Source organism: Silene latifolia, chromosome 7 (genome assembly GCF_048544455.1).
Source record: "Silene latifolia isolate original U9 population chromosome 7, ASM4854445v1, whole genome shotgun sequence".
In the NCBI taxonomy this organism is placed as follows: domain Eukaryota; kingdom Viridiplantae; phylum Streptophyta; class Magnoliopsida; order Caryophyllales; family Caryophyllaceae; genus Silene; species Silene latifolia.
In genome coordinates, this window is record NC_133532.1 from 74,925,899 (window position 1) to 74,949,783 (window position 23,885).

At 35.9% G+C, this 23,885-nt stretch overlaps 2 protein-coding genes across 3 annotated transcripts; both read left to right on the top strand.

Moving 5' to 3' along the window:
- The first annotated feature begins 1,044 nt into the window (after nucleotides 1-1,044).
- Nucleotides 1,045-1,806, top strand: LOC141590246 (uncharacterized). The gene has a single exon (XM_074410850.1). The coding sequence runs from the start codon at nucleotides 1,045-1,047 to the stop codon at nucleotides 1,804-1,806; it is 762 nt and encodes a 253-aa protein (XP_074266951.1).
- Nucleotides 1,807-12,860: 11,054 nt separating this feature from the next.
- Nucleotides 12,861-22,522, top strand: LOC141592302 (farnesyl pyrophosphate synthase 1-like). 2 transcript variants are annotated; one of them, XM_074412911.1, is made up of 12 exons: nucleotides 12,861-13,154; nucleotides 13,246-13,270; nucleotides 13,479-13,594; nucleotides 13,690-13,776; nucleotides 13,853-13,969; nucleotides 14,095-14,183; nucleotides 15,196-15,247; nucleotides 17,808-17,903; nucleotides 21,313-21,357; nucleotides 21,442-21,531; nucleotides 21,937-22,008; nucleotides 22,097-22,522. In XM_074412911.1, the coding sequence occupies exons 1-12, from the start codon at nucleotides 13,026-13,028 to the stop codon at nucleotides 22,223-22,225; spliced, it is 1,047 nt and encodes a 348-aa protein (XP_074269012.1). In that variant the 5' UTR covers nucleotides 12,861-13,025; the 3' UTR covers nucleotides 22,226-22,522. The 2 variants fall into 2 exon arrangements, with proteins under 2 accessions (XP_074269012.1, XP_074269013.1); XM_074412912.1 differs by lacking the exons at nucleotides 21,313-21,357; nucleotides 21,442-21,531 and having other exon boundaries at nucleotides 12,875-13,154.
- The last annotated feature ends 1,363 nt before the right edge of the window (nucleotides 22,523-23,885 follow it).

Sequence of the window (23,885 nt, forward strand, 5' to 3'; positions counted from 1 at the left end):
CCCCGGCAACGGCGCCAAAAACTTGATGATTCAAAGTCTAACCCCCTCGCAAGTGAACGAGTTTGTTGCACTATTAAAGGGTCGAATCCGCAAGGAGCATGAGAGAGTACCAATTGTTTTAAGTCTTTGGTTTAGCTAAGTCGACGCACATTGAGTTGAGATTATAGACTAAACAACTACACTAATCAAAATAAAATGTGAATGAACTAAAAATGGAAATTGAACAACTTAGATTAAGAAATTGTAATTCAAGGATAAGAAAAGCCTAGGACCCGATCTTCCCACCAACAATTCGGGTTTACTATCATAATTCCATTCGACTAGCCATTGGGGTGATACAAAGAGGGAGATGCCTCTAATTCGCCTAATACTCCCCTCTCGGGTTCACATTAGGACACTAGTTGTAATACCCCGTATTTTGATAATAATTTATGAGAATAATTTATGTAATTAAATAAATAGTTAAATGACATTTCTAATAATAAATACAAGTAAGACGTTAATTAAATAATAAATTAAGTATACAAGTCGGGAATTGAGTTTAGCTAATATAATATGGGCCGTGTGCTATTGTTTATTGGACCGAAAATTAATAAGTTGGTATGAGTGTAATCGGAATTTGTATCGGGAATTAATAATTAATAATAATATAATATGGGAATAATAATATATAAAGGTAATAATAATTATATTATATTATTAAGAATAATAATAACAATAATAATAATAATAATAATAATAATAATAATAATAATAATAATAATAATAATAATAATAATAATAATAATAATAATAATAATAATAATAATAATAATAATAATAATAATAATAATAATAATAATAATAATAATAATAATAATAATAATAATAATAATAATAATAATAATAATAATAATAATAATAATAATAATAATAATAATAATAATAATAATAATAATAATAATAATAATAATAATAATAATAATAATAATAATAATAATAATAATAATAATAATAATAATAATAATAAAAAAAAAACGCTGGAATAAAACGCTGTTATTAAAGATGTTCTGGTCTTATCATCATAACTGTATTTCCATCTGGATGAAATGGTCCAGGGAATACATCTTCAAGCAGTCTTCTGGATGGGATCTTGAGGCTTCTGCCTGCCTTTCACCTATTTGGAAACAAATCCTCATAATCAGGGATGAGTTTGTCACTAAGGTAGGCTCAAAGGAAGAGGCTCAGGGTTTATTCCAGGTCTGGGCTACTGCTGGAAAGCTTCCATTGCAGACTGTCTACTCTATCTTTCACGGGACATCCCATGAGCTTAGGTGGATGAAACCCATCTTAGATGCCATAGTTCTTCCCAAGCATGCTTTTGTAGCCACTTTAGCTGCTCATCATGCGCTGGCAACGGTGGATAACCTTTGTAAAAGGGGGATTCTCATGGTAAATCGCTGTGTCTTGTGTCTCCATGCGTCTGAGACATGCTCTCACTTGTTCTTTGACTGTCCTTACTCAAGGGACCTGATGCAGGGGGTCCTACTTTTGCAAGGCATTAACAGACGAGTCACAAGTCTCAAACATGAATTATACAAGCTTGCTTTGAATAGGAACAAGAATTGGAGGTCTAAGGTAGCTCGGTGCTCTATTGCTGCTGCTATCTACCATTTATGGCAAGAGAGGAACCTGAGGATTTTCAAGGGTGTTAGTCGTGATGTTGACAGGTTACTTAATAGGGTAAAATATGTTGTCTGTGTGCGTATGTATGCTTGGAACAATGGGATCTTTAGTTCTCAAATGCTCCAACTGTTTATAGGGTGATTAGTTGCTGGTTTTTTCTCTATTTGGTAGTGAGCTTTGTAGGTTAGTTGGTTCCTCTTGTAAGAAACTTTATTCCCATTTTCTAATGAGAATTCTGATTTATTGCTTTATTCTTGGGACAGGGGGCGTGATGTGTGCGTCGACCTGACAGGTTCTTCACCTTTGACTCAGACTGGGTTGGCGGATTTTTGTGCGGGCGGGTTGTCGGCCGATGATCTTTGCTCAGCGAAAGTGTGCTAAGTATGGGGATTTGTGCGCGGTAGCGGGTTATGGTTTCCTACCTTTCTCTTTCTCTTCACTTGGGGAGTTGAGTTCGGATGCTGTTGCCTTGCTCAAGCGGATCCAGAAATTCTCGGTATCTCAGGATGCTGGGGCTCGGGTAGCCGCTTACATTTTTACTCGTATTAGCTTTACTATTGCTAAGGGTGTGGGAGCCCAGATTGTTTCTCGGCTCCCCACCAATTTCATGTAAACTTTTATTCTTATTTTAATGAAAGCTGCGCGCATCCCATAATAAAAAAAAAAAAAAATAATAATAATAATAATAATAATAATAATAATAATAATAATAATAATAATAATAATAATAATAATAATAATAATAATAATAATAATAATAATAATAATAATAATAATAATAATAATAATAATAATAATAATAATAATAATAATAATAATAATAATAATAATAATAATAATAATAATAATAATAATAATAATAATAATAATAATAATAATAATAATAATATAATGATATAATGGCAATTATAATAATAATTACTATACTAATTAGAATAAGGTAAATTATATAGTTTCCTAATTGATCTCGCATTCTCTATAATCCTACACTATAAATACCCTATTAAATCTGAGAATTAAATCAAAAATTAAGAGGAGGAGCTTTTGGTGACGGAAATAGCAAGCGATAATTAATAGGTAACAACTTCTAATCTCGTTTTATTTTCTTATAAAGCTGGATGTGAGACGATCTTAAGACGCTTAGAAACTGACCCAAACCTTGACGGAATCAGACCAAACTTTGGGAAGTGGTACGTGGGATTGCAAGGGTTGGAATGGGTGTGGTGGTGGTGTCAGGGAAGGACTAGGGTGGCGGTGGCAGGCGGTTGAAAGTGGCTGGTCAGAGGGGTTGTGGTTTAGGTCGTGGGTGGTTTTAGAGAGTAATTGAACCCTCTATTGGCCGAGTCTTGACCTGGGTAAGGTGGGCTTGTGACGGGGCTAGTTAGTCGACCATGGTGGTGGTGTTGGGGTGGCGGCAGAAGGTGGTTGGTGCTGGTGGTGGTCGGAAATCGCGAGAACAGGGGAGGGGTTTTAAGGGGATTGTTGGTGTCGTTCTGGGTGTTTGTGGGCTGCCGTGGGTGGTCTTGGTCAGAGGTGAGACCACCGTGGGTCAGGGGAAACCACGTTTGTTGCCACTGGTGGTCGTAGGGTGGTTTAAGAGGTGAGTGAGGGTGTGATGTTGGTTGTGACGAGTTGTGCAGGGGATTATTAGGGCGTGTGTTTGGGGAGCTGCTGGTGGCGGTTTGGGTGGTGGGTTTGGGTTCTGGTGTTCGTCGTGGTGTGGGATAGGAGGTGGCAGGTTTGGTCGGGGCTGATGGTGGTCAAGGAAGTCGTGAAAGACGGGTTTAGGAAGGGTAGTGAACAACGGTTTCGACGGCATTTGTGTTTATGGAGTTTTACGGGAAATTGGGGGATGTTGTACGTGGGTTGGGTTTTATTTATTTATGACGAGTTTTTATTTGGGTGTTGACCAGGGTTTTGGGAAGCCGGGTTTCTAATATAATGACTCCTTATTAGTTGTATAATAATTATTTTATAACTAATAAAATAATTAGTTTGGGTTGTTTTAAGACTGAATTTAATTAATGGTTTGAGACGGGTTTTTAATGGGTACTTTACGTAGTAAATGAATTATCGTGATTAATGATTAATTAGTAAGTAATTATACGGGAAATATAATTAAAGCAATTAAACTATAATTAACTTTATTACTTAAAGAATCGAATAATTAATAATTAAATTATATTATTATATATTTAGGTGACGGTTTTGTGAGGAGCTATTTTATTGGATTGCGTGATTGGAGTGATTGCTCTTGAGGTAGGATAACTACTCAACTCGTCTTATCTTTGTTGGTTTGTGGAATTTATTAAGTTATTGTGAAATTGGTTGGATTAATGGATGTGGATTATATATCGTTGGATTATTTATTGTTTGATCATTTATATTGGAATTCCGTTTGCATTGGATACCTCAGCTCGTGTCTGAGATGATTTTTTTTTATAATTGGCATGGCGTGTAAGTGAATACCTCAACTTCGGTTGGGATGGTGAATACCTCAACTTCGGTTGGGATGGTGAATACTTCAATTTCGGTTGGAATGATGAATACCCCGGCCAGGGATTGGCGGGATGAATGGGTGTTTCGGGTGATGAGCTCAGTTGTTTTGGAATTATATAACATATCATTTCACCTTGACTTGTTATTGGTTATTCCTACTCAACCTCGTGGTTGATAGTGTATTCGTGAACACCTGCGGTGAACCGTTTTATGGGGAGCAGATTTGACAGGTACTAAAGATTAGCTGACTCGGGAGCATTGGGATGAGAGCTCGACTTGGACCGTAGTTGAATTCTAGATCACATAAAATAATTATATCACTTTATTTGTTTCCGCTGCGAGTTGTAATATTTTATACTATGTTTTAGTTGGTTAATTTGTAATAAACATGTATTCACTAAAGTTTTAATTTAAAGTACATTGGTTTGTTGTACTTTGTTATTCACTACCTTGGGAAACCGAGATGGTAACAATACTATTTATTTGGGAATGTCTAGCTAAAGGCTCCTGAATAAATGGGGGTGTTACAAAGTGGTATCAGAGCAAAACGATCCTCAGGCCTAACCATTGAATAATAATGAACTTAGGTTGTGTCTAAATAAAATGAACCCCGGGTAGAAACTGTTTAGGAGCCCCTTGTTAGATTAGGGATATGTCCTTTATCTGGCCCTTACAGTTTTGAACCGATTACCTTGAGAGATATTGAAGTATGGGGTAATTTAAAATGAATGTTGTTTCTTTTCTTAGGAGTTAATTGTTTGCTTTGGATGAGTGTTGTTGTTATTGATGATTGCGGTTACAAAGACGTGACCTTGCTTTTATGAGGAACGGAATGTGATAATAATTGATTTTAAGTATGGATATAAAGTGTATGGGTATGAAAAAGTGTGTTGGTACGTATGTGGGAAGTGTAATTATGATTAACATGTGAAGTATTACGAAAATTGTGTGAAAATGAAAAGAATGTGATTTTGGTTGATTTCTCGAAATTTTACCCTTGATTGTTTTTGCTGCGATTTATTGTCTGTCTAAAATTCTTGTCCGAAATTTTATGTGTGATATCCTTGTGAGTTAGCTTTCATATGCCACTAGTCTCATGTTCAAATAATATACGGTTTAGGAGAAATAAATATTTTAGTGGACAGTGGTCGAAATGTTCCTGTACAGTGTTGCCTCCGCGCCATATTTTTGTAAAATCTGCCATTTAAAAATTACGTGATGATTTGTTATAATTCCAACTCCACTGTTTAATAGACTCGTATACGTTTCTAAATTGATAGGCCACGTTGTAAGAAAATATTTTGACAATTTATGGTGATTTTTACAATGTGACCTATGTTTCTGACAAGTTGCTGTAAAATTTCTGTTCCGACCAAATAATTTATAAAATGCATTATAAATTGACCTTATGAGTTTTTAACTTGATTATTTCTCTCATGATTTAGTAACTCGTTGTATGTTCTAAAAAATTATAAGCACTCAAGTAGTAATTAAGCTGTTATTTATTAATGATTTTTTTTTGAAGTTGTAACATGTTGTCTATCCTTGGAAATATAAGATATACGGAAAGTGTTGCCCTAAGCCTGTATCTATTTTGCATCCACGTTTAAGTTAGATGTCATTAGTAAGAAATAAACACGTAAGTAATAAATCTAAATTAATTCAAAGGTTGTAGTTATTTAATTTATGTTTAGTAACTTTTATTATATCATTAATCAATATCATGTTGGAGATAATAGTTTTTTTTGTGTATTACGTGTTCTTGAGAAGTTACCATAAATGGTTTGTTTATCCCTGTTGTTTGACATTCCGAACTTCGAGGACGAAGTTTATTCTTAGGGGGTAGGAATGTAATACTACATAAGTTTTGAATTATTGTTGTGATAAGATTGTTGTGGTTGGTAATCGAAAATGATTAATTATGTTGAATGGTGCGTAGTTTATAGGTATTGTGGTAGTAGTTGTGGGCGAACTTCGGGACGAAGTTCATTTTAAGGGGGGAAGACTGTAATACCCCGTATTTTGATAATAATTTATGATAATAATTTATGTAATTAAATAATTAGTTAAATGACATTTCTAATAATAAATACAAGTAAGACGTTAATTAAATAATAAATGTCGTGTGCTATTGTTTATTGGACCGAAACTTAATAAGTTGGTATGAGTGTAATCGGGATTTGTATCGGGAATTAATAATTAAAAATAATATAATATGGGAATAATAATATATAAAGGTAATAATAATTATATTAATAATAATAATAATAATAATAATAATAATAATAAGTTATGGTAATAATAAATTAGTAAATATTGTATGAAGAAATTCTACTTATGGTAAGACTAATAAATGTAATAATAATAATAATAATAATAATATAATGGCAATTATAATAATAATAATTACTATACTAATTAGAATAAGGTAAATTATAGAGTTTCCTAATTGATCTCGCATTCTCTATAATCCTACACTATAAATACCCTATTAAATCTGAGAATTAAATCACAAATTAAGAGGAGGAGCTTTTGGTGACGGAATTAGCAAGCGGTAATTAATAGGTAACAACTTCTAATCTCGTTTTATTTTCTTATAAAGCTGAATGTGAGACGATCTTAAGACGCTTAGAAACTGACCCAAACCTTGACGGAATCGGACCAAACGTTTGGAAGTGGTATGTGGGATTGCAAGGGTTGGAATGGGTGTGGTGGTGGTGTCAGGGAAGGCCTAGGGTGGCGGTGGCAGGCGGCTGAAAGTGGCTGATCAGAGGGGTTGTGGTTTAGGTCGTCGATGGTTTTAGAGAGTAATTGAACCCTCTATTCGCCGAGTCTTGACCTGGTTAAGGTGGGGTTGTGACGGGGGTAGTTAGTCGACCATGGTGGTGGTGTTGGGGTGGCGGCAGAAGGTGGTTGGTGCTAGTGGTGGTCGGAAATCGCGAGAACAGGGGAGGGGTTTTAAGGGGATTGTTGGTGTCGTTATGGGTGTTTGTGGGCTACCGTGGGTTTTCTTGGTCAGAGGTGGGACCACCGTGGGTCAGGGGAAACCACGTTTGTTGCCACTGGTGGTCGTAGGGTGGTTTAAGAGGCGAGTGAGGGTGTGATGTTGGTTGTGACGGGTTGTGCATGGGATTATTAGGGCGTGTGTTTGGGGGCTGCTGGTGGCGGTTTGGGTGGTGGTTTTGGGTTCTGGTGTTCGTCGTGGTGTGGGCTAGGAGGTGGCAGGTTTGGTCGGGGCTGATGGTGGTCAAGGAAGTCGTGAAAGATGGGTTTAGGAAGGGTAGTGAACAACGGTTTCGACGGCATTTGTGTTTATGGAGTATTACGGGAAATTGGGGGATGTTGTACGTGGGTTGGGTTTTATTTATTTAAGTCGGGTTTTTATTTGGGTGTTGACTCGGGTTTTGTGAAGTCGGGTTTTTAATATAATTACTCCTTATTAGTTGTATAATAATTATTTTATAACTAATAAAATAATTAGTTTGGGTTGTTTTAAGACTAAATTTAATTAATGGTTTGAGACGGGTTTTTAATGGGTACTTTACGTAGTAAATGAATTATCGCGATTAATGATTAATTAGTAAGTAATTATACGGGAAATATAATTAAAGCAATTAAACTATAATTAACTTTATTACTTAAAGAATCGAATAATTAATAATTAAATTATATTATTATATATTTAGGTGACGGTTTTGTGAGGAGCTATTTTATTGGATTGCGTGATTGGAGTGATTGCTCTCGAGGTAGGATAACTACTCAACTCGTCTTATCTTTGTTGGTTTGTGGAATTTATTAAGTTATTGTGAAATTGGTTTGATTAATGGATGTGGATTATATATCGTTGGATTATTTATTGTTTGATCATTTATATTAGAATTCTGTTTGCATTGGATACCTCAGCTCGTGTCCGAGATGATTTTTTTTTTATAATTGGCATGACGTGTAAGTGAATACCTCAACTTCGGTTGGGATGGTGAATACCTCAATTTCGGTTGGGATGGTGAATACCTCAACTTCGGTTGGAATGATGAATACCCCGGGCCAGGGATTGGCGGGATGAATGGGTGTTTCGGGTGATGAGCTCAGTTGTTTTGGCATTATATCACATATAATTTCACCTTGACTTGTTGTTGGTTATTCCTACTCAACCTCGTGGTTGACAGTGTATTCGTGAACACCTGCGGTGAACCGTTTTATGGGGATCAGATTTGACAGGTTCTAAAGATTAGTTGACTCGGGAGCATTGGGATGGGAGCTCGACTTGGACCATAGTTGAAGTTTAGATTACATAGAATAATTATCACTTTATTTGTTTCCGCTGCGAGTTGTAATATTTTATACTATGTTTTAGTTGGTTAATTTGTAATAAACATGTATTCACTAAAGTTTTAATTTAAAGTACTTTGGTTTGTTGTACTTTTTTATTCACTACTTCGGGAAACCGAGATGGTAACAATACTATTTATTTGGGAATGTCTAGCTAAAGGCTCCTGAATAAATGGGGGTGTTACACTAGTTCTCCCAACCCCCCCTCCCTTTCGGTCTCGGAGGTCGGAATCCCAAGGTAGAAACCCGACTACCCCAGAAGTGTGCACTTTTCTAAGGTATCCTAGTTTCTCCTAAGTCCAAAAGCCCTCATCATTTTTCGGGTCATCCAACTCCTTCTCTTGAAGGTCGAATTCAAACACTAGACTAGAGGTGCCCTCCCATGGTTCTCCCTTTCGGTCTCAACCTAGGTTAGCAATAGGTCCAACCATTGGGTACCCGGTTCCCAACCTAACCAACTCTCGTTGGTGGACAAGGGTCACAAACCAATCAATACCCACAATTGACCAAATCAACAAACAACCCTCTAGCCTACTGAAAAAAAAAAAAAAGAAAACTGAAAAAAAAAAGCCAGGAAAATAAACTAACAGTGAACACTGACTGACATAGAGAAAAAAACTAACAAAAACCAAAAAATAGCAAAAAAAATGAAAATTACACAGTACCCACCCACAAACCCAACCCCCGACATTTCTTCCCCCACCCCTCCCCCCACGCCGCCAACCACCTGTCCCACCACCATCCACGCGCCGACCAACCCTCCACACCCGCTTAACCGCGCCTAACACTCCTACACATCCCGTACCGACTTCAACAACCCCTCCCCAAAGCGAACTTACAATCGACGCTTAAAACCTACAGCCAGCGCCTCTTAACGACGCATACACTAGCACTCGACGCGGACTTCTCCGACCACCCTACTTCAGCCCGATGTCCCCACAATCACCCTTTAACAACCAAACTTAATCCAAACCCTAATTGTTAAAAAACCCTTTTTTAAATAAAAAAATATCAACTAAATCGACCAAAAGACGGGTTCTTAATAAAATTATTGATAACACGACGAAATTACGTTTGATATGTGTGAATTACGATCCATAATAGTCGAAAGATGAAGGGTTTGAATGTTTGATTAGGTTAAGAGAAAGAAGTCTTTTTAATTCTTTAGTAGTCTTTTTAATTCTGTGTTTTAACCAAAGGGTAAATATGGAAAATTAAGATAAAATGGGTAGGATTTAGCAAAGAAACGTGCGAGATTTAGCATATACGATATTTATCTTTTTTTTTTTACGCAATTGTTAAATCCCGCACATCCTTTTACTAAATCCCACACACTTTGCTCATATATGCCATAACTACCCTTCGTCATAGAAAAACCTAAAAAGAGTTATCTCCCTTCTCTCTCACAACCCTGATCAGTTTATTAGCAAATCGGTAATTATGAATTGTAATTTGCGCATATTACACGTAATTTCTCCGTTTTATCAACGATTTTATTAATACGTCTTTAAATTGATGTAATTACTTTTTCTTTTCATTTTTAGATTTTTACAATTAAGGTGGATTTAATTGAAATGGCAAATGCTTTTTGACCAAATTAAATCATGCACGAATTGTAGTTGCTGCAAGTATGAAACACTTTCGATTTCGATTTCGATTAAATTGATGCTCGAGCAATCAGGTGACAGTGAAGCAAAGCAAAGCAGACAAAAGCAAACACTTTCGAATCGATTTCGATTAAAGAACATGGATGCTGCCAATATTCATCGCCGTCGACCACCATCGCGGAGTAGGGTGTTTGACTGTTGGCGTGGTATTCGTCTGTTCGGTTGTTGTACGTAGTGCTCAGTGTTGGGAGGCGTAGCCGGTACATGTTAGGGGTGGGGGAGGGTGGCCGGTGCAGGGAGCGTGGGGGAGAGGGGTTGGGCGATTGAGAGGGGACGGAGAGGAGAATGGTGATAATTTGGGGTTTTTTTTCCCTATCGGTAGAGTATGAGAAATGAAGGGGGTATATTTGGAATAGGGGGGAATAAATGGGTGGGATTTAGTAAAATGTTGTGCGGGATTTAGCATGACCCTTTTTTTATTCGGCCAATATTTTTAATGGATCCGTCCTATTAGAGGTGGCAATCGGGTGGGTCGAGTCGGATTCGAGTCGAGTTGTTTCGGGTGCGGGTTATCGTGATGTCGGATTTATTCGAGTCATATGAAATTGTGGGTCGGATCGGTTTCGGTTGGATTATTTCAGGTTATGACTTACTTCGGGTATCGGGTCGGCATAGGGAACCCTTGGTCGGGTGACGGTTGTTATCGGTAGGGTTAGTTAGACTAACAATCCTGAACAGTTCATATCATGTCAAAAAGTTTTAATACTAGATCCTATCGGGTTATAACGGGTCACAACTTGTCCCTTAGGTCATTCTGTATTATTTTACGATGTTATGCATCTATTCGTATATAACTAGTTGCTGAAAAATATATATAATGATATTGTATTTAAAATTTTCAATTTAAAAGTAATAACCATTGATTAATTGATAATGAATTTATGAAAAAAAAAAATCTCGGTTATATAATATTGAATGTGAAATAACAAAGAAATAAATATTTATATAATTTTGTACTACCAGCTATTTGGACATAAAACTTAAAATAAAATTTAAACCAAAATGTTGAAAATCGAAGATAGCTAGATAATAAAAGGATGTGTGAGAAATATATTTTGAATAGAATGTGAAATCACTAGAACTTGAATTCACCGAAATTCGAATTACTCTAACTATATCATTGACTGAACTTGAATTGATCTAAACAAAAATTTACTTGGGAAGTTCATTCGATTTCCTTACTACATTTAGAACGTGACGTGACGGTTAATTAGTGATAAATTAAGATGAAGAAGGGGACAATAATGTTATTTTTTAAACTAGCTAAACGGTAGGTTTAACAAGAAAAGCTAGTTAATAAGTTTATTGAAGTCAAATTTTAGTTAAAAAGTTAATCTAAGCTTAATCAGCCTAAGTTAATTAAGCAAAGTTAACTTAAATTTAGTTAAGTTGATGCTAATTTTTAATTTACCTAAGTTATTTCGACTTAGCTCACATAACTTCAATTGAATTTAGTTTAGTTCCATTTAGCTCTATTTAGCTCAATTAAGTTAAGTTCAAATCAGTTTAGCTTAATTGAGTTCAATTCAATTCACTTTAGCTAGAGTTAGTTCAATTGGTTTAGCTCTTTTACGAGCATGCTTACGGCTTAATTTAGCTATACGATTCACTTGACTAAAGTCAGTTCAATTTAATTTGTTGATTTAGGTCAACAATTCAATTGGTAGCTCGGTCTATTTTGGTGTTTTGCCACTTGATTGATTTTAACTCAACTCAATTCAAATTGTGATACTCAAATTAACTCGACTTCATTTTCATCTAGTTCGGTTTTTCTTTGAGCTCGAGCTCCATTAATTTTAGTTTAGCTCCTTTGAGTGAAAGATTAAGACCTAATCAAATAAAGTAGTTGAAATGTCTTTGCCAAATAAAGCTAAAAAATGAAAAGTGTATTAATTTCTTATCTAGTTAGTCTTGTGTAAGACGGTTTTACACAATTATAATGCAAAACGGATCCATATATAACCATATTAGATAAAGTATATATTAAAAGAATTCGTTTTAAAATACTTTTTTTGGTAAAAATACGGGAATATTTGTAGTTTTTATTCCAATTACCTATTTTCTTACTAAAAAACGTGGGAAGTAGTCAAATATAATGTTAAGTAGACCACATTCTCCATTTCTATTCCTTTCATAGTGGTTGTGAGTTATGGTTTTGCCCACAAACACACGTTTAACATTAATACCAATTTTAAAGTTTGTCATGCACAATCAAAACTTTGTGTATTAGGTTCATATATAAGTTAACTATATACAATATACACATAATTAAATTGAACGATAACTTTTAGTCAAACTTATAGACCAAAGTGTTAGCACTTCCAGACTCGTATATTTAGACAACATTCACATGGAGAACTATAAAGAAAAAAAAAGTGTACAAAAATTCTTAATTTGTAAACTTAACGTTAATTCTAGTCTTATTAACATAGTCTTATTCAGGTCATAAGTATGTATCAGTTAGTCGAGTTTTACTCGAGTCAGGTTCTTTTCTTTGTCGGATTTTATCGGCTATGGTGTTATCGGGTTCGGGTTATATCGGTTATCGTATGTTATTAAGAATCGAGTTATGTTGGATCGGACCGGGTCGGTTTCATGTGTTATAATTCTGTAGTATTTTCGGGTGTTAGACGGGTTCGATATCGGGCGAGTCGGATCGGTTTTGTCGAGTCGGGTCGGGTTTTGCCAGGTCTACGTCCTATAGCGGTTTTATAGAGAGTAGCTGTAAATCTGTAATTGCTTATCCTATGGCCGCATATAGGAAAGAAAAATCCGATAAACTCTGTAGAATATACTCGGTAGAATTTCTCGAGTTGGTATACAGTAGATGTTGAAATTGAGTTTGGCAGGCAGGGAAAGAGAAGGATGGAGGGAAAAAGGAGAGAAGAAGAAATAAGGGAAAGATTTTTGAAAGTGTATGAACAACTCAAGTCGGAGGTTCTACAAGATCCTGCCTTTGAATACTGCCCCGTCTCAAGCCATTGGCTTCAACAGGTCTCATTTTTCCATCTTTCCTTTTGTTTACTCCGCTAAACATTAGCATTCCTTTTCACCTTTCTCACTTTTTTACTTGTTTTTCCCTCAGATGCTTGATTATAATGTTCCTGGAGGTATGTATACTTTCTATTTACTCTCGTAACCCAATTTAAACATGTAAACTTTTTATTGACTAGTACTAGTACTTACTCCCCGTCTCAACCAACCATTGCTTACTTTTGATTAAAAAATACCCGTAACAAAAAAATAATAAAAAAAGTTAAAACAAATGATCGAGTCAAAGGGATTAGAGTATAAACCAAGTGTAATTTAATTAAGCAGGCAAGCTGAGTAGGGGGCTGTCTGTAGTTGAGACCTTCAGATTGCTGAAACAGGAAGAGGAGCTTTCTGAAACCCATTTCTTTCTTGCTTCTGTTCTTGGCTGGTGCATTCAATGGGTATCCTTTGAATACTTGTATTTAATAGATACGGAGTATTAGCTTAAATAACTTTGTCGTTATCATTCCCTAAATTGTTACTTTTATGCCCACAGTTTGTTGCCTGTGCTCTTATGTTGGATGATGTTTTGGATAATTCTGTAGTGCGGCGTGGCCGAACTTGTTGGTTTAGACTGCCAAATGTACGTTTATTCCCTACATTTTTGCGCTATAGGTTTCGTATATCCGTTGTTTGAAACCACTCATATTTTTTTCCAGGTTGGCATGATTGCTATCAATGATGTTATTCTTCTTTGGAATCATATCAACAGGATTCTCAGGAATCACTTCAGAAACCAGCCGTACTATGCCGATCTCCTTGATTTGTTCAACGAGGTGAACATCTCTCCATTGTTTTTTTTTTTTTTGGTTTTTGCATCCTCTAGGATTACTATTTCATCTCCCCTCCCCCCCCCCCCCCCCCCCCCCACCCTATTGCATTATTAACCTTCTTAATTCAGGTTGAGTTTCAAACAACCTCTGGAGAGATGCTTGATTTGTTGACGACAGTTGAGGGGGCGAAGGATTTGTCGAAATTCACATTAGAGCAGTAAGTTGCTTTTCAAATGGGGAAATGTCAAAGGTTTCTGGATGCATAATCTAATTGCCGGCATGATTCGATGATAATGATCTGTCACTAAGAGCCCTTGTGAATATTCGAATTTGTATCGATTACCGAATTGTGGTATAAATACTGGCATCATATGAACCGTTATGTTTAGTTCATTGTATATGGAAGAAGCTAACATTTTTGTGCGTTTTTCCTTCTGAAAGCTATGAGATGTAAGAATTCTTCTCTACTGACTTTTTGATGAGATTTGACTTGCTGTTCAATTTTTAAATGTGGCAGATTTGATTTGTGAGTGCAGTGTGATATAGACACTGCCTTCACAATCTGTTCTTTCATCTATATGGCCTTGATAATATCTTATAAATTGTATTAATTGACTTCAATCGTTGTTATATAAATAACACATTTTTTTAATAAATTTATCAATTACCTACAGCCATGTTGATGAACTATTACAGTTGACAATCCTATGTAGGGACATACTGGCAATAGGCATTTTTTTTAATTAGTTTGGTGGCCAGCTAGCTTTACCTGGAATGAGGTAAAATCAAGTTTGAGACTCAAGGGGCAAACATTATATTGCATATGTTCATTGCTCTCATTTTTCCTTGCCATTTTGGCAGGGTGTACTTTGATGAAGTAATCAACATTCAACTATTTGCCACCTGCAATAGACTGAACTAACATTACTGTGAATGTTAACTCATGAATGTCATTGTTTAATATTTCTCTAGTACTCTCAGCTAATTAAGGCGTGGGCACATATATTTGTCCTCGGCACTTTCCATCTGTAAAATGCATGCACAACAAGTTTTTCTTTGAATTTCTTAGCTAGTTGGTTGGTTTTTGTGCCACTGAAACTTGCTTCCTGACTATAGATCTTTTACTTTTTTACTTGTAATACAACATCTTTGTTACACTTGTATGGAAAAACATTTCAGCACCATAGTTTTTACTACTCTGTAATTAATATTTGTTTATCTGATTGCAGGCAGCAACGTATCAGTCGGTTCAAGACAGCCTATGGAACATTTTATCTCCCAGTGAGTTAGATTATATCTCCAACTTAATTATACTAATTAGAAAAGCAATTGTGAATCCTACGTAAATATATGTAAAAAAGATATATAACATTGGCATCATTATTAATGCTGTGGCTGACTTCTATATTCCAAAATTGTGTCGATTTCATGTGTTTGGATCTTTTTTATTTGCTGTCTCTGTTTGCATTCCGCACCAGTTAGGTACTTAAGTGACATGAAATTTTCTTGATATGGGCAAGAGGGAGCGGTGCATAGACTAATGGAGTGACACTCATGTTGAATAAGTCAAGTGCTTTGTTCAGTCTTGGTCTATTCAGTATTGGAAATAAATAATATTCTGGTAAACAAATGAGTGGGACGGAAGGAGTAACATATTATGTATATATTATCTATCCTTTGTGATTAATTTGCATTGCCATCTTGAACTCTTTCCATCTCAGTCATTTGTTTACTTTTTTTTTTACTTGTTGTGAGGGCTATTTTAATCGAAGGTAAACAAATGATTGGGATGGAGAGAGTACATCTTTTGTAATATTCTTCTAAAATGTTACTTCTCTTCTTTCTAAAATCTATATAGTGTAAGTTTCGTGTTCATATGTAATCATGTAATTCACTGCTCAGCCTAAAATTCTATTTCGACCTGAAACTACCCCTCTTATACTACCCTGAGAACTGCATCAAACTATCGTCAAACGATCAAGCAATCATTCCATCATGGCCACTCATACAGCCACCCCTTTAGCCGCTCACGTGGCCACCCCTTAAAAATTTTACTCACTGTGAGGCCTCTCGGAAAAAAACAGCCTCTAAACTAAACTAAACTAACAACACCCCTCTTGTAATTTCGATGGCATACATATGTTGATCATGGCAACCAACCTCTCCTCAAGGCTCCAACCAATTCATACCACAAACCTTTAAAAAAATCCATCATCGTTGTTGCGATTTTTCCCAAACTATAATTCTATCATGGTGTCAACGCACTCTGATCTGCTCGGCCTGAACCTATCTTTGTTTGGCCACCCTAAAAATTGCATCAAACTATCCTCAAATTATCAAACAGTCAACAGTTAACTCCTATCTCTCTGCCTCTAATGTGGCCATATATTTTATTGCTACTTATAATCTTGTCGCCCACTTGGCCACCCTTTATACTTTACCGCCCGCCACCCCTTATAAACTTAGCTGTCGAATCGAAGGGCCATTTTTAACTTTGCCGTCCCAAGCCTCCAATTTTTCTCTCATTCATCTCCCCAACATCTTGAAATTTGAATTCGTCCTTCTATCCTTCACCTTATGAAACAAACACATAACACACCCTTGAAACTCCTTTGTTTTCTCCGTTCTCAGGCCTACCAAGACGAAAATTGATTCTTAATTGCCAAATTAATTTGTTTTCGAGACCTAGCCTTATTTTTCCTATTTTATTTTCTCCGCCCCATTATCTTATCTTAGGGCTTGCTTTGGATGGAGGTAATTAATACTTGGGTAATGAAGCGTAAATGAACTTAAAAAAATGGAGGTAAGTGTGGGTGGTTGGGGATAGAAATGAGGGAAGATAGTGTAATAGTCCCTCTATTAAGGGAGTAATAGTACCAAAGGTGGCTGGTGTGAGTGGTAAGGCTCCCATCTCTTAAAGAAGTGGTGGGGTTTTCCTGACTCTTGCGAATGAAAAAGCCAAACTTGGAAGGAGTCAACCTATTCAATTACCTTCAGTACCCCGAAAGAGATTGCCCCAACTGTCGGTAGAGGAGCTGACGGTAGGGGATCTGGTCAACACAAAAAAAAAGGGAGTAATAGGTACCCACCTCCCCCCTCAAGGAATGTTTACCTCCATACAGAGGTAATAATTCCTCCCTCACCTCCTCTTTCCACCCTCAACAACCACTACTAACCACCAATCTCCTCCCATTTCTTCTTGTTTTAGTCTCTATTACTTCGGTAATAATTACCCCCATCCCAAACGAGCCCTTAGAAGTAAAAATTCATTTAACATACGTCTCGTTTTTGGAATAATTCTTCAAGATTGAACTCTCTCAACGGTCGTCAGTCTTGTGGGGGCATATTTGAAAGAATTAGTAGCTACTCTGTATTATGTATGCCAAATATCTTTCGTAAACAATTTGCTATCTCTTATGGATTTTTTAATATTTTTCTAAAATGTTACTTGGAGGCTAGTTTAGCTAGAACCCTAGGACTCCTCTTCTTTCTACGAACCTATATATTGTAAGTTCTGTATTCTTGTAATTATGCAATTCACTCCTCAACCTAAACTTCTATCAGTCATTGTGGTTGAAAGCTCTACTTTAGATAGACGTCGGTGAAGACTGGTATATGATTAGTGAACTTTAAGGTGAGTTTGTGTGCTCCTAATATTTAACTTTCACCTGGTTTTTGTTCATTTTTTTCCCTTCCACTAGAAGAATGGGCATAACTATCTTGATCGTCCAAATTGGGAGTTCATATTTTAAGACATGTCTCGGTATTTTATTGTTTTTCTCCGAAATCCGAATGCAATATCAAAATTTTTTACTGATGATATCGTTTACAATCTCTGCAGCTTTCATGTGCTTTGCTGATGTTAGGTCAGAAGCTTGATGATTATACTAATGTGAAGGACATCCTTCTTGACATGGGCATCTACTTCCAAGTACAGGTATTCTTTCTTTTACCAGGGTGATTTTTCTTATACTTTATTCAGTCCTTGTGATTAAGAAAAGCTTGTTTCTGTTAGACCATTGATTGGAAGGCTATCGACTAACGTTCCGCAGTCATATAAATAAGAACTAAATAATAGTTTGGTGAGACATTCAGTTTTCTAAAAGGTCCCGGCGCGTCAGAAGTTTGATTCATTAATGGAAGAATTATTGCTAAATAACGCCTATCATTACAGTGATAACAAGAGATTTCATAATGATGAAACTTGAAAGTTGGAGAACTGAGAATTGTCTTACAAAGGAAAGATTAGTAAGAGTGAAAGATTACACCAAGTGATGGAAAAATTAGCATTCCCATTCAAATGCTAACAACAAAATTAGATTTTAAAAAGTTTTTGCTTTCAACAATATGACATAAGATAATTTGATCTACAAGCTTAGTGAATTCCCCTTTGATTATAAATTAAGATTCCTATTTGTATCAAAGGGTGAAATGAGGATATGGAAAGAGAAAGTGGAAAATTAAGGCAAAACACTAGGAGAAAAAAAACTTAATGTGCACCGTGCGCTTAAGATGAGCACGGTGCACGTAACTGGATCCGACCAATTTGCGAGAGCCATATCTCCCTCCTCTCTTATCGGGTCCAGCAATTTGCGAGAGCTACATCTCCCGCATCTCTTATCCGAATGAGGCATGTGACGTCATTGGTAAGTTAAGAACAAAAGTGTTCACCTATAATTGGCTTTGCATCAAGTGGAGCTCTTGAATTCGAGATATGCCCTTTTAAACTCTGGCAAACGAGGCTTCAATTTATCTATAGAAGTTGGATTTCAAAACTTCACCACTTGGCTTGATTCGATCGATAATAGGGATGAATTGTAAATTTGAGTACTTGACTATACCTGACCGCCTTAGGCTTCGGGTTCGACTCGACTTTGGTTGACTTGAGCATGTTTGACTTTGCTTAATTAGCCACCAATATCACCATTTTCATGCTTATTACAAAGACCCGATTACTGAGTGAATTGATTTTTCGTTATAATCTCCATAAATATAATAAATATCATTCAAAAACCTGCTTCTAATACACATCCAAAGCATCTAAATGTTCATCCTTAACGCCTACTAAAACCTTCTTATTATACTATAGTATATTATTATTAGTATTATATCATTATATGATTACTCATTATTATAATGTTAATCAGTAATCATTATTGTTTTATTATTAGTTTATTATTTATTATTTAACTATGTTATTAATATTGTAACTAGTTTAGATCCCATGCAATTGCATTACTTTTTTAACATGGGAATATGTAATTGAGGAAAAAAATGAAGCCCAATATATCATCATTTTTGTGTTCAACGTTAGAACATGTTATTAGTACTCCCTCCGACCCAGACCAAAGGTAAGGGTAAAGGGGGAAAAAATAGGTGGGCCATGTAATTGTGGGTTTAGTTGTAGGTTGATAGGTGGGGTGTGTAATGGCATTTTGTGTAAATATCAAATAAGTATAAAAACAACTTGGTAATATTGTGGGCCAAATAAGGAATGTTACCTTTAGTTTGGATGTCCGTTTATAATAAGTGTTACCTTTGGTCTTGATAGGAGGGAGTAATATATAAGATTAAAACATAGAAAGGAGAGAAGTTAACAATTTTAATTCGTTTATTTAATCGATTGATTATTTTAATCAACACCTACGTTTCAAGACCAAAAAAATTAATTTAATTCGAATATTTACGAATTTTTTTATGTTTCTCTATTTCAAACTTTAATTCATATTTTTAGAATTTTTAACATTTGTAATTTATTTAGGGGAAATTTGCTTTTTTTGCTTGAGTGTTTTACTTAGTGTCGTCCGAATTTGGCATTGACTTTCCAATTCTACCCTTATTTATCTCATCCTTTGACTTTCTAATTTTACTCCTAATACCCAATTTGTAACATAAAATTTTCGATTCTAGTCTTCGCTATTTTTATCTTCTCTCTTAATTTTATGCACGATATAAGTGATAAAGACGCGCTCAAAATTTAAATAGGTAATTATTAAAACAAAAATAATAGTAAAAACTAAAGTAATTTTTTACTTTGATACATGAACATTGATAATTACATATGCAACAACTAACAACCCAAAAGATTCAGCCACACAACAAGAACACAATAGTTCAGATCTCAAAATGTTGTTAAAAGTATTAGTGATGATACTCTCATGTCCGTGTACAAATGTACAATTCTCGCTTTTATAACTCCGACGAATCGATGGTGGTAAGGGTGATACAACTCTTCGTGCAAGCAAGAAGTCACACAGAAACCACGGACACCTTGTCGTACACCCAACACGACACTTCCACGGTCAAGTTCGCGCCAACGACACGTCGCCTCCATGGACATGTCGTGTGGGCTTAACGAGCAATCCCGCCGCCTGGTCGTGTAGGTTGCACGAACCATCCACGATCTGGTCGGTATCTCGCACAAACACCCACTGCCCACCTTCTTGTATGCGCGAACTAGCTACAGCACCCCGCTACGAAACGCTAATAACTCGACTAATTTCTCAGAATTTGATTACTTTGGCATTAATCCAACCAATTTTCCATAATTTTCATATTTAATTATCCTATTTCATTGATCCTAGACAAATCTAATTAACAATTACAATGATTCAACTAAATTATTTTAAAAAAATTTAAAATTAAGTTGAGTAACTTATTTAATGGTGGTGGTGGTTGTAAATTGGTGGATGCAATTTGTTAGTAAGGGGAGTGAACGATCAATTCATACAACTTAAAAGAGTGGTGGGAGAAGAGGAAGATGGGTGTTGTACACTCGCATGTTGAATATCAGGTTGATTAATGTATGAGGGTATTTTCGTCTTTACTCGGGCGTCATTAGTAATTTACGGGCGACAAAAAGAAAAAGTTTTTATTTATTCTGATATTTTTTATCAACAAAACTTATTTTTAGTACATTTCTTTATTTATAACAGGTTGAGTGCCAAATTAAAAGAGCAGCTAAAGGTGTGTTCCATGACCACTAATACTGTTTTGTTTCTTATTTTTTTTAAGAAATATAACTCGAATTCTCTTCTCTCTCCTTATTAAGATGTAGAAATTTATAACATCCATCCTTATTAAAGCATTGGTGTATTTTGGAGGGAAAATTGTGGATAGACTTATTCTCTTAGTTTATAGAGGATAATTAGTATGTCGTTATTAACATCATAATTAGTGTTAATCACGTCCATTAATTATTACGTCATTCATACTAATTGTTATCATTACCCATTCGTAAAGTCATTTATGCTCATTGTTACGTTATTAGAGTCCGAAAGATGATAGTGTTGTTTCTTGCAAAAATTTTAAAAGACGGGTATTTTAATGCTTTTCTAAATTTGCAGGATGATTACTTAGACTGCTTTGGTGATCCTGAAAAAGTTGGCAAGGTGAGAGTATGTGATGATTGATCGATGGCAATAATAACTAACTCAAACAAACTAAAGGTTTATTACTTCATGCAAGATTCTCAGATTGGATCAGACATCCGAGACTTTAAGTGTTCTTGGTTAGTTGTGAAAGCTATGGAACTTTGCAACGAGGAACAGAAGAAACTGCTGTGTGTAATATTCTGGCCCTTGTTGGTATTATTAGAACAAACTATTATTAGTTTAATTTTTTTAATCCTTATTCACCCTTCTCTGGTAATTATTTCACTTTCCAAGAAAAAAAAAAAAGGTTTTTACAAGGGATACATAAGCAGATTTTTTTGTTTCTTTCCCCAAAGCACCACCTTCTGATTTTTCGTTTGGTTTTCAACACATACATAAGATGTGCACATTAGACCACCTTATTACGCCATAGTCTCTACTTTGAAGCATGAGTTGGAAATAATAACCATAGTTGAGAGGGTTTTTGACTAGTGAGTGACACCTTGGTGATGTCTCTCTCCATCTTAAACGGCCTAACAAAGATATTGATTATATAAGTTCTGACTGACTAATATTATTAAGATTCTCACTTTACAGGACAACTACGGGAAGGAAGATTCTACGAATGTTGACATAGTCAAGTCCCTTTACAACGATCTCAATCTTCAGGTATCATGTTCTATTTTCTTGGTCGCAGTGTATATTATGCGTGAGCCTCAATTTGATTTTTTATCTTTGCGTCGATTTGGCATTGTAGGGAGTCTTTGCTGAATATGAGATTGAGGTATATGAGAAGCTGATGAACCGCATTGAAACAATTCCCAGCGAATCTGTGCAGTCAGTGTTAAAGTCTTTCTTGAGTAAAATTTACCGGAGGAATAAGTAGTCAAATGCTGAAAATTGGTCCGCAAAAGACATACAAACTTACAAAGAGCCTTAAAAGAGCTATGTATCACAGGATGAAATTTTAGAACATTTGACATTTTGTAGACCACTCACTGTCTTTGCATCCCTTCAATACCTTTACTTTTCGTACCAATTGTATTACGCGTGCTTCCATTTTTACTTCAAGTTGTGGAAATAAGAAAATGAATGGTAATCTCTTTATTGGAAAAAAATAATGCCCCATGTAGTCTTATGTATTTGCTCCGTAATTACATGATTTTATAGCTGGACTTTTTTATGGACAATTGCCCTAAATATTTAGAAAATTATGCAACATTACGATGAGATAAATTTATTTAGGATTTCTACAAAAAGATGTTTCATAAAAATATATTTTCATGGAAAAAATAATCATTTATAACTTCAAATAAAGGTGGTCATTATGTGACCGAAAAACCGTGAAAAGTCAATAAGGAACATCATATAATTTGGACTGTCCGTCTCATTATAGACAGTCATTTCTATATCTATAGACGAATAGTGATCCTCTCACAAAATTAAAGTGGGAGGGTAAGTGGGGGTATCCATTTCCGACTCACTTGCACTACCCACTTTCATTTGGGAGAGGGGCAAAGTTTGGAAGGAGTAATACATTACTCCATGTGGGGTTAATAGTTCTTTCTTTGTCTTCGTGTTCCACCTAAAGCTGGACAAATAAACGGGTCAACTTGCCTCTCGGGCCACTTATGAACCAGCCTGCCCCATTCACAGGTCGGGTTCGGGCTCCATATCTCCAACCCGCCCGCCCGTGGGCCGCCATTTTAGAAAAAAAAATTAATTATGTGAGGCTCGCTTGTCCAGCCCGCCACAGGTCCGGGTTCGGGTCAGTGGCCCGGCCCTCCCTATTCACAGGCCAGTCAAAGGCTCGGTGGAGTGAGCTCGGCCCGCCCTGGGTCAACCACTCTAACCCGGCCAGTGGCCAGCTCTAGTTCTACCTTTTGTTACCGCTACCAACCACCAATTTACCCATTTTTCATTCTAAGTTTTATAACTCCGTTAATAATCAATCTAATTTAGAGTGAAATGTTTTATTATTTACCCCACTTTAATTTCTAATTTCTTTCATACAACTTTACATTTTTATACGTTAAACATAAGAATTTCTTTAAGAAAAAGAAAGAATGAATTTTTTTATCACTAATTAAATTTGATAAGATTCATATATTGTTGAATATTTATCATACTAAAATTTAGTTTCAATGCGGTTTACCAGCCTCTCATACCACAAAAAACCGATCCGACAACCACAAAACACCATCAGAGAAAGGAACATCTGGTGAGCAGCAAACGGACCCAGGGACGAGCGGAATCAGATATTGGAAAAGTGATCAGAAGATGAGACGATCGGTCGCCGAAGATGGGCTAAGGGATGAGCCCATCTTCGGTGGAGCGGTAGCAGAAAGTGGGTGGGGGGTGGGAAAGAGGCAGCGGCGGAAGCAAAGAAAATTAGGTTTTTAAGTTTTTGTTTTAGAGAGAAGTGAGAATTATTTTAGAGAGAAGTCGAAGACTAGGATCGGTGCGCCTCTTCTGTCCCGGACGCTCTCCTGGTTCCCAGTTGCTTTCGGTCTTGCATGTGTGTTCGAGGTGTGTTCCCCGGCTCC